Source organism: Phaenicophaeus curvirostris, chromosome Z (assembly GCF_032191515.1).
Source record: "Phaenicophaeus curvirostris isolate KB17595 chromosome Z, BPBGC_Pcur_1.0, whole genome shotgun sequence".
NCBI lineage: Eukaryota > Metazoa > Chordata > Aves > Cuculiformes > Cuculidae > Phaenicophaeus > Phaenicophaeus curvirostris.
In genome coordinates, this window is record NC_091431.1 from 979,403 (window position 1) to 992,956 (window position 13,554).

The 13,554-nt window shown below is 39.0% G+C and overlaps 1 protein-coding gene across 2 annotated transcripts in view; it reads left to right on the forward strand.

The window, feature by feature from the left end:
- Positions 1-13,554, forward strand: part of EPB41L4A (erythrocyte membrane protein band 4.1 like 4A) — a 135,230-nt gene that overhangs the window by 57,129 nt on the left and 64,547 nt on the right. For both annotated transcript variants that reach the window (XM_069880479.1, XM_069880480.1), the window contains exons 3-5: positions 6,327-6,378; positions 7,467-7,545; positions 11,644-11,741. In XM_069880479.1, coding sequence (XP_069736580.1) covers positions 6,327-6,378; positions 7,467-7,545; positions 11,644-11,741 — 229 coding nt within the window. The remainder of the gene's footprint in view (positions 1-6,326; positions 6,379-7,466; positions 7,546-11,643; positions 11,742-13,554) is intronic.

Below are 13,554 nucleotides of genomic sequence, written 5' to 3' on the forward strand. Positions count from 1 at the left end.
CTCTCCAGCTGCAATATGTGTTGTACAGTAACTTTTACCCCTTCTTAACTGCATTATCTCCGAGACGCTACCACCGTTCCTGGTGGTCTTGGACCGCAGTGGGTCCGTCTTGGAGCCGTTTGCACATGGGGAAGCTTCTGGTAGCTTCTCACAGAAGGCACCCTCACAGCCCCCCAGCTACCCAAACCTTGCCATGCAAACTGACTACAGATAATGATTTAAAATACGACATACTGTAATTATTTAAAAATATTGTAATACAAAACTAGAACAGAATAAACAGGGGGGTTGCGTTAATGCTGTAGGTTTTCAGCAGTGTTTTCCAATCTCTGAGTGCTTTGTCTGACTAACTATATGTAGTCTACATCCTGATCGACAGAGCACTTTTGTCTTCTGCCTCATTTACCAGAAATGTGGGATGTTGTGCCCCATCTGGTATTTTCAGGCAAGACATGATCACCAGAATCTTTGCTACAGGAGCTAAAGGCAGCTTAGGAAACCCTGTCTTGCCTTATACTCTGCCATCACTTTAGTGTTTCGGGAAAAGAGCAGTGAGGTACCTCTGTGTTAGTGAAGGAGGGACCAGATGCTGAGTCGGGCTGGTGTTGGGAGGGTCATGCAGGTCCCTTCCCTTCTGCAGTCCTGGTTCCCACCGTACTGCAGCTCCCAGGTGCTCCCCATGGAGTCCCTTTGCTCCTGCCTTTTGTTTTCTCCAGTGTGCCGCTCCCAGGTGCTCCCCATGGAGTCCCTTTGCTCCTGCCTTTTGTTTTCTCCAGTGTGCCCCAGGATGGTTGTGCTTGTTACTTCTCTGGCAGGTGGCCAGCAGTTTCTTCAGGCACACAAAAGAGAAGATGGTCATGGCAGTTCTTTGCACACAGTATGTCAGGAAAAGCTGAGCAGAACCAGTGAGGGAAAGGGTCCTTTGGAAGCCCAAGGGCATTCCCCTGTCAAATCACAAAAGCGTACTGAGGAGAGTCATCATGCTAAAATAGTCTCTTACAAAAAATATTTTGAAATTCGTTTATTGCAGAAAGCTAGATGACCAAAAGCATCTTAAAGGTATGTTGAAAATAAAAAAACTTTTTTTTTTTTGACTTCCAGAAACCTGGCTGCATTTAAAATCTCACGTTGGTCAGGTTACCTCATTGTCATCCCTAACCAAACTCTCACACTAAATCTGCTTAACCTTAAGCTGCAGGAGGCATGTCTGCATTGTACAGCCAGCTGTGATGCAAATATCCGTTTCTTATCCGATATAATGAGCTGTTACATTCACCGTGTACAGCGTACTGATATTCTTTTAGGGTGCTGAGGGGAGAAATACAAATATAAGAAGCTGTATCACCATGTTAACTCAGCATCACAGCCAGGATAATTTCCCCAGCCTCATCACTTCAGGTGCAGTGCTGTGTGAACATATGCGTACTGCTCCAAGATCTGCAGCTCGTATGAGATGGGCAGCACGCTGTCTCTGTACCATGCGTCCACTATTTTGAGCAGATATGTTTTTTCTTTCTCCTTTGCTATAAGGAAGCGCTTTTTTGAGCGTACAGACCTGTGAGCACAGCAGGTAGGATGTGGCCCATGGCTAGATGTTTTGCAGCTCCATAGCCCAGGTCTCATTTTATTGCGAAGCTGAACTTTCTGCTGTGAGTTGCTGTGCTGCAAGGGCAGATCAGCTTAGCTGTGGCAATGCTGAACGCAGAAGCCTGAGCTATGAATTGCATACCCCAGCTGTGCAGACTCATACACCTGGAAGATGCTTCTTGATCTATCGCGCATGGTTAATAAATTAAAGGCAATGTGCCCAGAGTGCCATGTTACTAACCAAACTGGATAAGGTAGCAGCCTGAGGAGGTTGTGTGTAACTTAACTATAAAAAGAAAGTTGTGGTTTTAACAAAAAATTTCTTCACAATCATAAGTGTTCTATAGGGAGTTACTGTTACATGATGTGCTGTATATTTTGATCTCAAGATCTTAGGAAAACATTAACTGTATTTAGCATGTATTTCATTTTTGTAAGGATTTTTGGTTTTGTATGAATTTGATATTCACCTGTAATGACAGTGTACTAAAAGAAAGAAAATGACTTGTTGAGCTTGTTAAAATACATAGTGTATCCAGTGAAAAGAAAATGGAGGCTGGTGCTATTGATTAGAAGCTAGAAATTTTGGAAGATTGTTAATGGATTTAAACAACCTGGACAAAAGTGATAGCCAAGCGAATTAAAGAGGCAGTAAGAGTTTTTAGAGTATAGCAGGGTCAACAGGAATCTCATACTACTGATCTAGTACTGAAGATAATCAACATAACTTCAGAGTCTAATAAAGAAAATCAGTGGTATTTAATGAATTTCTTGTATAATAATCATAGAATCATTTGAATTGGAAGGGCCCTCAAAGCCCATCCAGTCCCACCCCCTGCCATGGGCAGGGACACCTCCCACCGGATCAGGGTCTCCAAGCCCCATCCAACCTGGCCTTGAACCCCTCCAGGGATGGGGCAGCCACCACTGCTCCGGGCAACCGGCGCTAGTGCCTCACCACTCTCTTCGTGAAGAAATTCCTCCTTATGTCTAGACTGAATAATAAAGATGTCTTGAACTTAGCAGATTTAGATTCTTTGCACTGAACGTTTACAGAAAATAAAGACAAAATAATTCTGGTCATTAATGTCTTGAATTGTGGAAAAATATTGATGATTTCATATTATTGTTCAGAGATATTGGGCTTTCTCTTGAAAGCAGTAGTTTCACCTATTGTAAATGGGAACAAAAACTGGCATGCGTGGCATGACGGGTACGGCTTTGTAAGAATATAATTAATACAGCCGAGAATTTAGTTTGAAGTTGATAGATTTTTCTCCACCAGACACTGAATTGATTGATACCACAGCAAACTTTTCAACCTAGTTAATGTTTTGTTTCAAACATGTCCATGGAATTTGACCGAGGTTTAACCCTATGCAGACTCAAGGAATTGAAGATACTAGATTTGCAGAAAAACGTTTGCAACCATTGAAAAGGGCTAAATATGAAATACTACATGGTGCTTATATGCATACTGCTTACACATCTGGCTTGTATGGGAGCCAAATTTGTGAAAGCATGCAGGATGATAGAGCCTGTCTATCCTTAGATATGCTGTGCTTTAATAATTACTACCTAAAAAATTAAAAAGGATATTTTCTTTAATAACATTACACTTCTGTAGTTATTAAATAAAAAAAAATTGAATTAAATTTATACTATATGGTCTTTGTAAAAAACAACTAGTAAACTAGCAGCCATCACTTCAGCAAAGTGATAGCTGCATTGATTATGAGTATTTGGAAATAATGATTCCTCCTCCTCCTCCCCCCTCCATTTCTGTAGATTTTAAATTCCCCTTTATGAGTCACAGAATTTATCACCTGCCCTTGAATGGGTATATACTGGTGCCTCGCCTCTTTGCAGTAGTGGTGAGCTGTTTAAAAGGCAGATAACCCTTGCTGCCTGTGCAGGAGAGATACAGGTGGGAAATCACTGAGGAGCCACAAGCTGACTGCCAAAGAGATGAAAAAAAATGAGTCTGTGTGTTGGAGCTACTTTGGCATTCATGACTGCAGAGTTTGTTGTCAGCACCTGCTGTGCAAGTGTATTGGATTAATAAGGCACTCAGATTTTCTTTTGTTCCATTTCTCTTGGCACTTCAACATTTGAGCTCAAGATTGTAACAATATCCAACACTGTTTATATGTATATGCAAATATTTAACATGCATCTAATGCATATTGTTATGTATGCGTGCATATGTATGCTTAGAGATGTTTGGCATAGAGTTTCATGATTTTGTAGGTGTTCTCATCTTTGTTGCCTGATGCTGGCTTGAAAAATGCCTTTTCATTATCCATGAAATTCCATTTATCTTTGGCTTATAAACGAAATGTTAGAAATGTTTTGATATGACACGATGATCCTGTGGGTCTTTTCCAACCTAGTGATTCTGTGAAATCTCCCTCTCCTCCCCCATCCCTTGCATTCCTTAGGAAAAATTTGACAGCCTTAATGGTGATGAATAGCTACACAGTGGTTTTAGGCATGGGTTCGTGGTACTGCCACAATACTAAATGCTCACTGGGGAAATGAGAAGGCAGACTAGATTCTTGCCTCATCCCCACCGCTGTCACTGCAGTAAACAGGCCTGACGTGAACTGTTTAATTTCACCTGTGCAGCAAGTGGGTCTAGATGACAGGGCACCCTCTGAGTCAGCTGGTGCTGCTTTTCACTAGTAGGAGTAGCAGCAGTTGCTCTGAGAGCTTAGAGTACAATTCCTCCATGTTCAGGAGAACATGAAGAATAGACATCTTCTGTGATAGATTTTGATCTGATTTTGAAAATCTTGCAGTCTAACGCAAAGTTTTTGATGGTAAGCAAGCTAGGTTGTGAAAGTGTTGTTCATAGTGTGATGCCAGTTTTGGAAAGACTTCAGACTACATTCTTACTGCATTGCAAAGCCGAAATGTGCACTGCAGAATAATTTTGCCATTTTCCACCTATTGACTGTAAAATCTCTATTGGCCTATTGTGCTAGCTCAGATTATTGCTGATACGGAGTTCTAGAAGAATGTTTGGACAAGTGTAACAGGTTTTTTCCTTCCCACCTTCTGTTGAGGTTAAGAAGGTTTATATTTGAACGGTAACTGGATGTATTCAATACAAGCATGTACTGAGTATTTTTTTCCCTCAAATTTAGGAAATCTTCTTAACAAACATTCCTGGATTTGAAATAGTAATGGCCAAGGTGTACAGCCATTTCTATTCCAGGTGGATCATCAGATAATGGAAGTAGTACTTTTTCATGTTTTCTCAAAATAAGGGTAGTTGTTGCAACCACTTATGAAATAAGTTGCTTGAAATTTTTCACTAAGATGCTTTGTAGAGTTTTTCCCTCCCTTCTTTATGCTGTTCCTTCTAATACTGAAATTCTGTAGTCCAGAGAAGGTTGTTGGAGAGCTGGGGGAGATTTTTTTCTTGTTTCATGATTTTGTTGTTATTCTTTATAGGTTAGTACAGGGATGCAGGTAAGGAGTTTCTATATTCATTCATATTTCTATATTCATAGAACTACATTCTAGGTAGTTCTTCACTTAAAAGTCATGGGTACTAAGGAAGTAGATTCAATCTGCCTCAGTTTGCTCTTTGTAGCAGCTGTCTTCTACAGCCTTTTTTGACTCTAGCGTTTTAAGAAGGCGTGCCAATCTCAGTTGGTCAAAAAAGTTTGTGTATGTGGGAAGAGAACTGAAAAAAAAGAAGACAAGAATGGCCTTGGCAGATGCCTTGACGCTGTCTTCCAAAACTGGAGCATAGATATGTTAAGCTAAGGTAGAAGGAAGTTGCTGGAGGAATTACGAGAGCAGGCTGCTGGTGACCTGTGTAGCTATAACAAATGCACAGCTGATCTCCGCTCAGCAGTAACATCAGAATAACGACTGTTAGAATTTTGGTAAGGACATAGCAGAGTAATCAGTGAGAAATTATACTGCAGATTGTCTGTTGAGAAATTATACTGCAGACTGTTGATCAGATGTTATGGGAGACCATGTAACATTTATCTGTCTGCAATATTCTAGGTGTACTTAAGTAATCTCTGACACATTTGTCCAACTAGTCCTGTAAACCATATGGTGGAAGAGTCTCTGCCCTCCGTATCTTGGTGCCAATTTGCAGTCATCCACTCACACTGCTACTAGAAACTGTTTCTGAAAATAAAAAATAATTTTTCTTTGTTTCTAGCTTAGCCAATTTCTTCGTACTTAGTGGACATGAAAAAATATTGATCTTTTATGTTCTTGCAGCAATTTGTCGGGTGTTGGAAGAGTGCTGTCATGGCTGTTTTCACCTACAGTCTTTAGGCTTTCAGAAAACAAATGAAGCTGCCTCATTCATTCCTTCTAGGTCCTGTCTAACATGCTTTGTTGTTGCTTTTGTTTTGTTATCCTGCTTAGGTTAATCTCCCAGGAGGAAGATAGTAAGGTTGTACATATATATATTAGCTATAGTAGATTAGGTAGACACCAATGGGTACTTAGCGTGATACTTCTGTAGAGCCAGCTTCTCACAAGCCTGAGGTGTGGGCTTTTTAGCAAACAGATTTCCTTTTAGCAAGACCCCTACCCTCAGAGAATATATGCGATGTTAGATTTGTACAAAGTTTTTCTGACTGAAGTGTGCCAGTCTGCTAATAAATACCAATATATGAATAAATATAGAATTGCAGTAGTTCTGTCTTAATTTATTAATTTTCTATGTTAAGTGACTAATTTCCTAATTATCTGTCTCACAGTACTGGCTGGATCCTACAAAGACCCTTGCTGAACATAAAGAACTGATAAACAGTATGTATTTAACTTGAGCATACAGAACATACCTGAAGGTGAAGTAACAGAGGAAATGTTCCATATACAGCCCATACAACATTTAAATTCTAGTCACAACAGACTGATAGTTCTTGAAAAGTTCTATCACTGCAGTTCATAACTGTATCAAAATTTCACACATAGTTTGAACATATTGTCATTTTCCAATGATTTTTGTGTGATTATTGTCCACAGATTTCTCTGTGCTTAAATTTTATTTTAGACTAATAAATGATACTATCCTCAACTTGTATATTTAATTCTATAGTAGCTGTGGTACCTCTATCATACAATACTATGCCATAATCATCTTTGATTCCCTTTTGCTTCTGAAAGTAAAAGCAGTGCCTCTTACTGATAAAAGAGCTTCTGCTGTTGCTGTCACTCTTCAGATATCATAGATACAAGATGTTTTATTTTATTATAATTAAGAAGGATTTGGAGGCCTTCTATAAAAAAAAAATGTGGAAGTGGACCCTGCATGGAATTGTAAGAATTTCAGTACTGCGTTAACTGAATCTTTCAGGGGAATAACGTTTTTATAAGTTAATTAGAAAAGCTTTGCCAAATGTTTCTTAATTAAAGTGGCACACAATTAAAATTCCTCCATAAGATATTTGAATGTGTGGAAGGGATTAGTATTCAGTGTTCTTAGTTATAAGAGGGAATCCCATTTTATGCACAATTACATTTTTCAAAAAGTTTCAGTAGCAAAAGTATACAAAAGTCAAAATCGAGCAGTAAAAAAAAGTTGTCTTGGTGAGACAGTAATTTAGCAATGAAATCTAAAGTTAAATCTTCAAAATAAGCAAAAACTCCAAGTAGGTAGAGAAGCTGTGAATAAATAGACACCAGACTAGAAAAATAATAATATATTTTTTTGACTTGTGTAATGGGTGTAGTTGTATGAAATTATTGTGTGTATGTAAGATTTTTCCTAAAACTTTAAAAGTTTTACAAAATATTAACATACTCTTCCTAGTAGCTTATTTGTAGTCAGCTAGTAATAATTTGTAACAACAGTTCGTAGCAACTAATATTTGCACCAAATATTTTTTTTCCCTCAGCTGGACCACCATATACTCTGTATTTTGGCATTAAATTCTATGCAGAGGATCCATGTAAACTTAAAGAAGAAATAACAAGGTACAGTATTTAATAAGAGTGTAATTTCAGGATAGTAAACTATTCCAAACATGTACAATTTGCTGTAGTGTGTCTGGGCTGGTTTTTTTTCCCTTCATCATGTGAACTTCTTTCTGCTTGAACATGTATGTTTGGGAAGAGAACGGTGACTGTCTTCACAGTGGTTGGTATGGGTAACTATCTGGAAACCCAGGATGAAAAGGTGCTTTCTGGTGCATCAGAAACCAAAGGGACTTGATATGCATTTGTGGGTTTGCTTTTTGGTTTTTGTTGTTTTGGGGGTTTTTTTTAAGGAATGCATTGTAACATTTGTATTTATATTATGCTATAATCAAATTTGGAGTTTACTCTGTTAAGCTGTAGCTTAAATTCCGGAGCTGTTTTTCAAGAGGATTTCTTCTGGTCTTTCTAAAAATATGTGGAGGAAATTGAAGAGTTGCATGCTTTTGATTCTTTTAACTACACTTGACCTCTACGAAATACAAGGATGCACACACTAACACATACACAGGTTTACACACAGACACATACACACACACGTTTGCCTGAACCAACTCACAGGGTTTTCTGTTTGCTTTATTTATGAAAGGTCTGAGAAGACTAGTTTTACTTTCAAAAGGAAATTTAAGAGTTTGGAGGGCAAGATTAGTGCTCTGGCTTGCATTAATGAAAGCCAAAATATTTCTTCTGATGTCCTTAGAATATGACACATGAAAATTCGTTAGGAATCACACAGGGTTTTTTATTTTCTTTAATCAAAGGTGGCAGTTGTGGTGGCACAGGCTGAATATTTTTCTTGTATCAGAATAAGAAAATTCTTCTGTTTCCTTACTGGCACAGCAGGAATGCAAGTCTCCAATGTAACAAGATTGAGGCTGGCCTGGTAAAAATGATAAACTGTGACTTTGCAGGTGAAGAATGTAAGCTGGCCACAATGTGATGAGCCTGTACCGTGAAAGTTTGACACAGTTTTCCTGTACTTTTCCACAAGTGCTTTCAACCCTGCTCACAGGGCCCTGGGAAAGGAGCTTTGGCCACCAAACCTGTTGTGATTGCTACCTGGGAGGCAGGGTGGCTTTCTGTCTGGGCAATGACAAGGGGTAAAATTACAAAAACTGTTTCTCTTTGTCTTGTGTTAAGGTCAGTCTGTGATTCGCACTGCTAATTAGTTGCGCAAATCTAGTCAAAAAACATTTGAGTATAATTAGTAAGTCTGTATTCATGTCAGTACAAGGTTTGGTCATGCAGCATTTGTGCCTTAGAAAGTAAGAGGGAAGGCATAAGAAAGTGAAATGCTTATATCAACACTTCAGCAAAAGTAATGGAATAGTCAAATGCCCTCAACATGTCTGGGCTTTTATTCCTATGGGCTTTTAAACCTTGGAAGGAAGGTATATCTCTTCAGGAAAAGTGTAATATTAATAATAAAACCCCCTTCTTCTTAGGAGGGATTAAAGGCCATATCTTTCTTTATAATAATAATTTTCTGCCATAGTGTGTAATTCTAGCAACTAATCCTCACACAGCTGCTTGCTCACTCCCCTCATCTGGGACACAGGAAAGAATCAGAAGAGTAAAACTGAGAAAAACTTCGTGGGTTGAGATAAAGACAGTATAATAGGTAAAACAAAAGCCGCCCACGCAAAGTGAAAGAAGGTATTCATCCACTCCTTCCCATCAGCTGGCATGGGATGATTCAATGCTATCTCCAGGAAAGCAGGACTCCATGGTTACTTGGGAAGACAAACACCATCACTCCAAACATCCCTCCTTTCCTTCTTCTTCCTCCAGCTTTTTATATGCTGAGCATGATGAATTAGAGCTGGGTCAGCTGTCTCAACTTCTTGTGCACCCACAGCCTAGTCACTGGTGGGACAACCAAGAAGCAGAAAAGGCCTTGGCTGTGTCAGCGCTGCTCAGCGATAGCTAAAACAACTCTATATTATCAATGCTGTTTCCGGCACAAATCCAAGCCATAGCCCTTTACCAGGTACTGTGAACAAAATAAGCTCTATCCCAGTCAAAACCACCAATGATGTGTTAAGCTTGTTGCGATAACAGATGTGCTTCTTTGGAGCATGTGTTTATTATATTAGTGGATATGAGAGCGAAGTCTGTTTTATTAGATGATCTGTGGTGTTATGTGATTAGTATTTGCAAATAACAAAAACCTGTCAAACTTATAATTGCTTCACAGCAAAATCTGTCTGGCTTGTAGGCAAAACCTGACACTGAGGTGCTTCCTATTAACATTTGCTGAATGTACTTTTTAGAGCAAACTAGTTCTTAGACAGTATTATGTACTCGTGACAAACCTGACAGGGCACCAAGATGAGGGTGCTTTAGCTACATGTTTGGACAGAAGACTTGGTTTTGTGAAGAGCTTAGTGGCTTCAGGGAATTGAGATTGTTCGTCTTGTAGGAGTCACTTAAGCATTTAACAGTTGGCTCTGCCTGTTTTTTTGCAATAAGGTGGTGTTATTTTGCAGCTTCCTGTCATGTTTTGTTTTGAGACTAGGCTGTGAGAATGCAGAAATACAGATACCTGCTACATGGAAAAGACATTTGTAGCATCATCTGGTATGAAGCTTTGCACTGAAGAGCTGCAGAAGTGCTAACAGAAGGATGGGTTCATATCAGAAATGTATTTCATGTTCAAAAGGAAGTGCTGTGCTCCACAGTAGATATAAAATCATGTCTGTCATTATTATCATTCATACAGAGGAGATTTGTCTGGGTAGGACTCACAAGCCTAAGGTAGAAGCAATACTGAGATATTGCTTAGAGGGAAGAAATGCTGAATGTATGTGCTTTGTGATGCCTAATGTATTCCCTGAAAATTCTTAGGCAGTGTGCTGGTCCTTTGTGGTAGAGAATATTAGCCATTTGTTTTGAGGGTGGACATTTCTACTATGATATGTGTCACAGCAGAAATGCTGGGGGATCACTAACCAGAAGGACACTGGCATCCTCATTCAGAGAATCATCTAGGCTGATAAAGTCTAATAATTTGATTAGATCGTAAAAGATGTGTAGATCAGCTGTACTTACACCTGCACTTTGCGACTTCCCTGAAAACAGCTTAGAGGCACTTTGAACTTGCAGATCACTCCAAGGTGCTTTCGTAAGTAACTTGTATTAACACAGAATAAATTACTTGCAGTAGCTGAATGGCTCTACATAGATAAGGTTGAATTAGTGAATACCAAAAGTTTTATATGCTTGTATGGATAACCATGTTTTCTTTAGAAAGATAACTCCTCAATATTGTTATCTTCTGCATGATCTTGGTGCAAGAAATTTGCTTAGGATCATGTGAGACACTACTTAAATAGGCAAAAACCCAAACAAGATTTCCCATAAATGAGTGGGGGGAGTTGCAAAACCGAGCAGATCCTTTGAATATTGGCCTGGGTTTTTTGTCTTCACTTTCCCATCTGTTTTGTGCATATTGTTTCACTGTAGGTGGTCTCAGTATGTGCTTCATCAAGTGCACAAGCAGGTTATGACTTTAAAAATTACATTTTTACCCCTGCTATCTCTCTGCCAAGAAGGAGAGTCCCCTGTGCTATGATGGCTACAGTTAGCTGCTGATGGCATGCCTATCGCTTTTTTTCATGGAAATATGGACTTAAGAAATCCATCAAATCTGCTTGTGCTCTAGAGTGTGTAGAGAGGAAACCTTTGAGTCAATAAATATCCAATATCCAGTTCTCCCTTTCGCTGATCCACTGATCAGGTTAAACTTTGGCTCTTCGATAGGTTTGTTTATCATTTTTCCTGATTCCTAGCCTTCTTCCTGAAGGCTTCCTAGTCACTTCCTGACTGCTCTAATAAAGTCAAAAGAGTGAAATTACATGTTTATCTGCACCGTATAAGCATACGGGAGAACTACAGAGTGCCTCCCTACATAGATTCTTTCTCTAGATTCATCTTAGTTATTCCTTCAGGGTCAATAGGAGAAAAGTAATTCAGAGAGGAAAATGGTTTTTGACTGTCACAGAGTTATAGTGCAAGGTATGTCTTCAGTAGACTGCGAGATGATGAAACGTTAGTTGACAATATGGAAATAATAGCTTTGTTTTTTCTCTGTTTTAGGTATCAGTTTTTCTTGCAGGTCAAGCAAGATGTTTTACAGGGCCGTTTGCCTTGTCCAGTCAACACTGCAGCACAACTGGGAGCCTATGTAATTCAGTGTAAGTTCTCACCAACGGAGATTTTATTTCTTTTAGTCTTGCCTTATAATTAATTTTAAGTGGTGACTGAAGACTTCACTAACACATTTCGAAACAGAACTAATATGCCTGATCTCAGCTAAAGAACTGTAAATACAAGATCATTCTCAACAGATAATATAGAAGCAATATAGAAGTTAATGTAAAGAAGAAAGTGGAAAGTCAGCCTGAAGACTGTCTTTGCCTTGCTGAGAAATACCTTACCATATACTTAAGACCTTATGCCTTACTCTAGATTTCATATACAGTATGACAACCTCATGAGGAGTTTTACAGATTTGACGGGCTATTGGCAGCCTGCAGCCAACAAAGTCTGTCAAATAAAAGATTCTTTCAAAAATTACATTATGTCAATATCAATATGCCTGTGCTTGGAGGGAGGACGTGTTTTGACCTGAAGTGAAGAATTTTAATACTGTCTGTCACGTATTTGCATTCACCCATCCCAAGTAGCTGTTCAGAAGTGGATGTTATATCCTGCATAGTTGATAGAACTAGCAATCAATTAGAAAGGAGCTGTCTGTCTACCAGTTAGTTGCTTCTTTCCCAGTACAGCGCAAGCTCTGTATTAAAACCCAGTTAGTAACCAAAATTCTTACGATGAGCCATGCCGGCACCTGTGTCTGTAATTTATTTTATCTTGAATTTAGATTTCAAATGCGTGATCTGTATTAAGCAAAGATTATTTTTGTTATTGGTGGTGTAAGTGTGACTCAACAACACTTAATACAACATAAAACCCAGTCCTACTTTCATTTCCATTTTAGAATAACAAAGCAGAATTACTTGCATTTGAAATGGGAGTGGGCATTATATAGAATTTCATGGTACGTTGTACGTGTTTCTGAAAAGCTAAAATTTCAGGCAGTTTTTATTTTTGTACAGTTATTTTTAACTTCATTTTACAATCTAAGAAATGTGACATGTCATACTTTTAAAAACTGCTTGCATTGCACATTTAACTTTAGTGGCATACATGCTTTCCCTGAAAAGGTACTGTAGGTATGAAGCAGAAAAATATGTAATGATGATGACAATCATATTTAAGAAATTAATAAAAAGTATGAATTCTTGTCCTTTGGTCATTTTTTTAAGGTAGTTACAGCATGGGTAGCTGTTGTTTTGATATAAAATCCCGTGATTCTAATATCAGATATTCTACTGGAAAAACAATGAGGAAGCTCACACGAGCGAGAAGAGTTGAGGCATGGCAAAAATTACCTGCAACAAGTTAAAGTTAGTCCTGGCACCAGCAGGCATACATTTGTGTTGATTATAAAAAGCATTGTCCTTTTATTTAAAGCTTGCAGTTGTTCAAAGTATGCAATGACACCTAGGAAATGCCTATATCAGATATTGAAAGTATGAACCTGAAGCATCAGCACTGAGGTCAGCAGCTTTTGCAAAGGTGATGTGCCAGACTGTGCTTTTTTTCTTTTTCCAAACTGGGGTGAAGTGCACGTGTGGGAGTTCAGTAGTAGCTGAGGAGCTCAGCTTCTGTAATGATATCAGTGGTGCCTTTCCCAGTGGAGCCAGCTGCTGCTGAGATCTGGAGGAGCTGCCAGGGCCCTCTACCCATGTCCCGCTCAGCCACTGCCTTGCTTTCACCATGCAGGTTGTGCCTGCCTGTTATCTTTGGCTTCCAGGCAGATCCTGGCCTTAGTTTATGAATTGTTTCCTCCTTTTGTGGCCAGACACTCTGGACTGTTATAGGGGTGATGGTGGAAAAATGAGTATCCAAGGCACAGTTTGCAGAATATACCAGGTTTCCAAT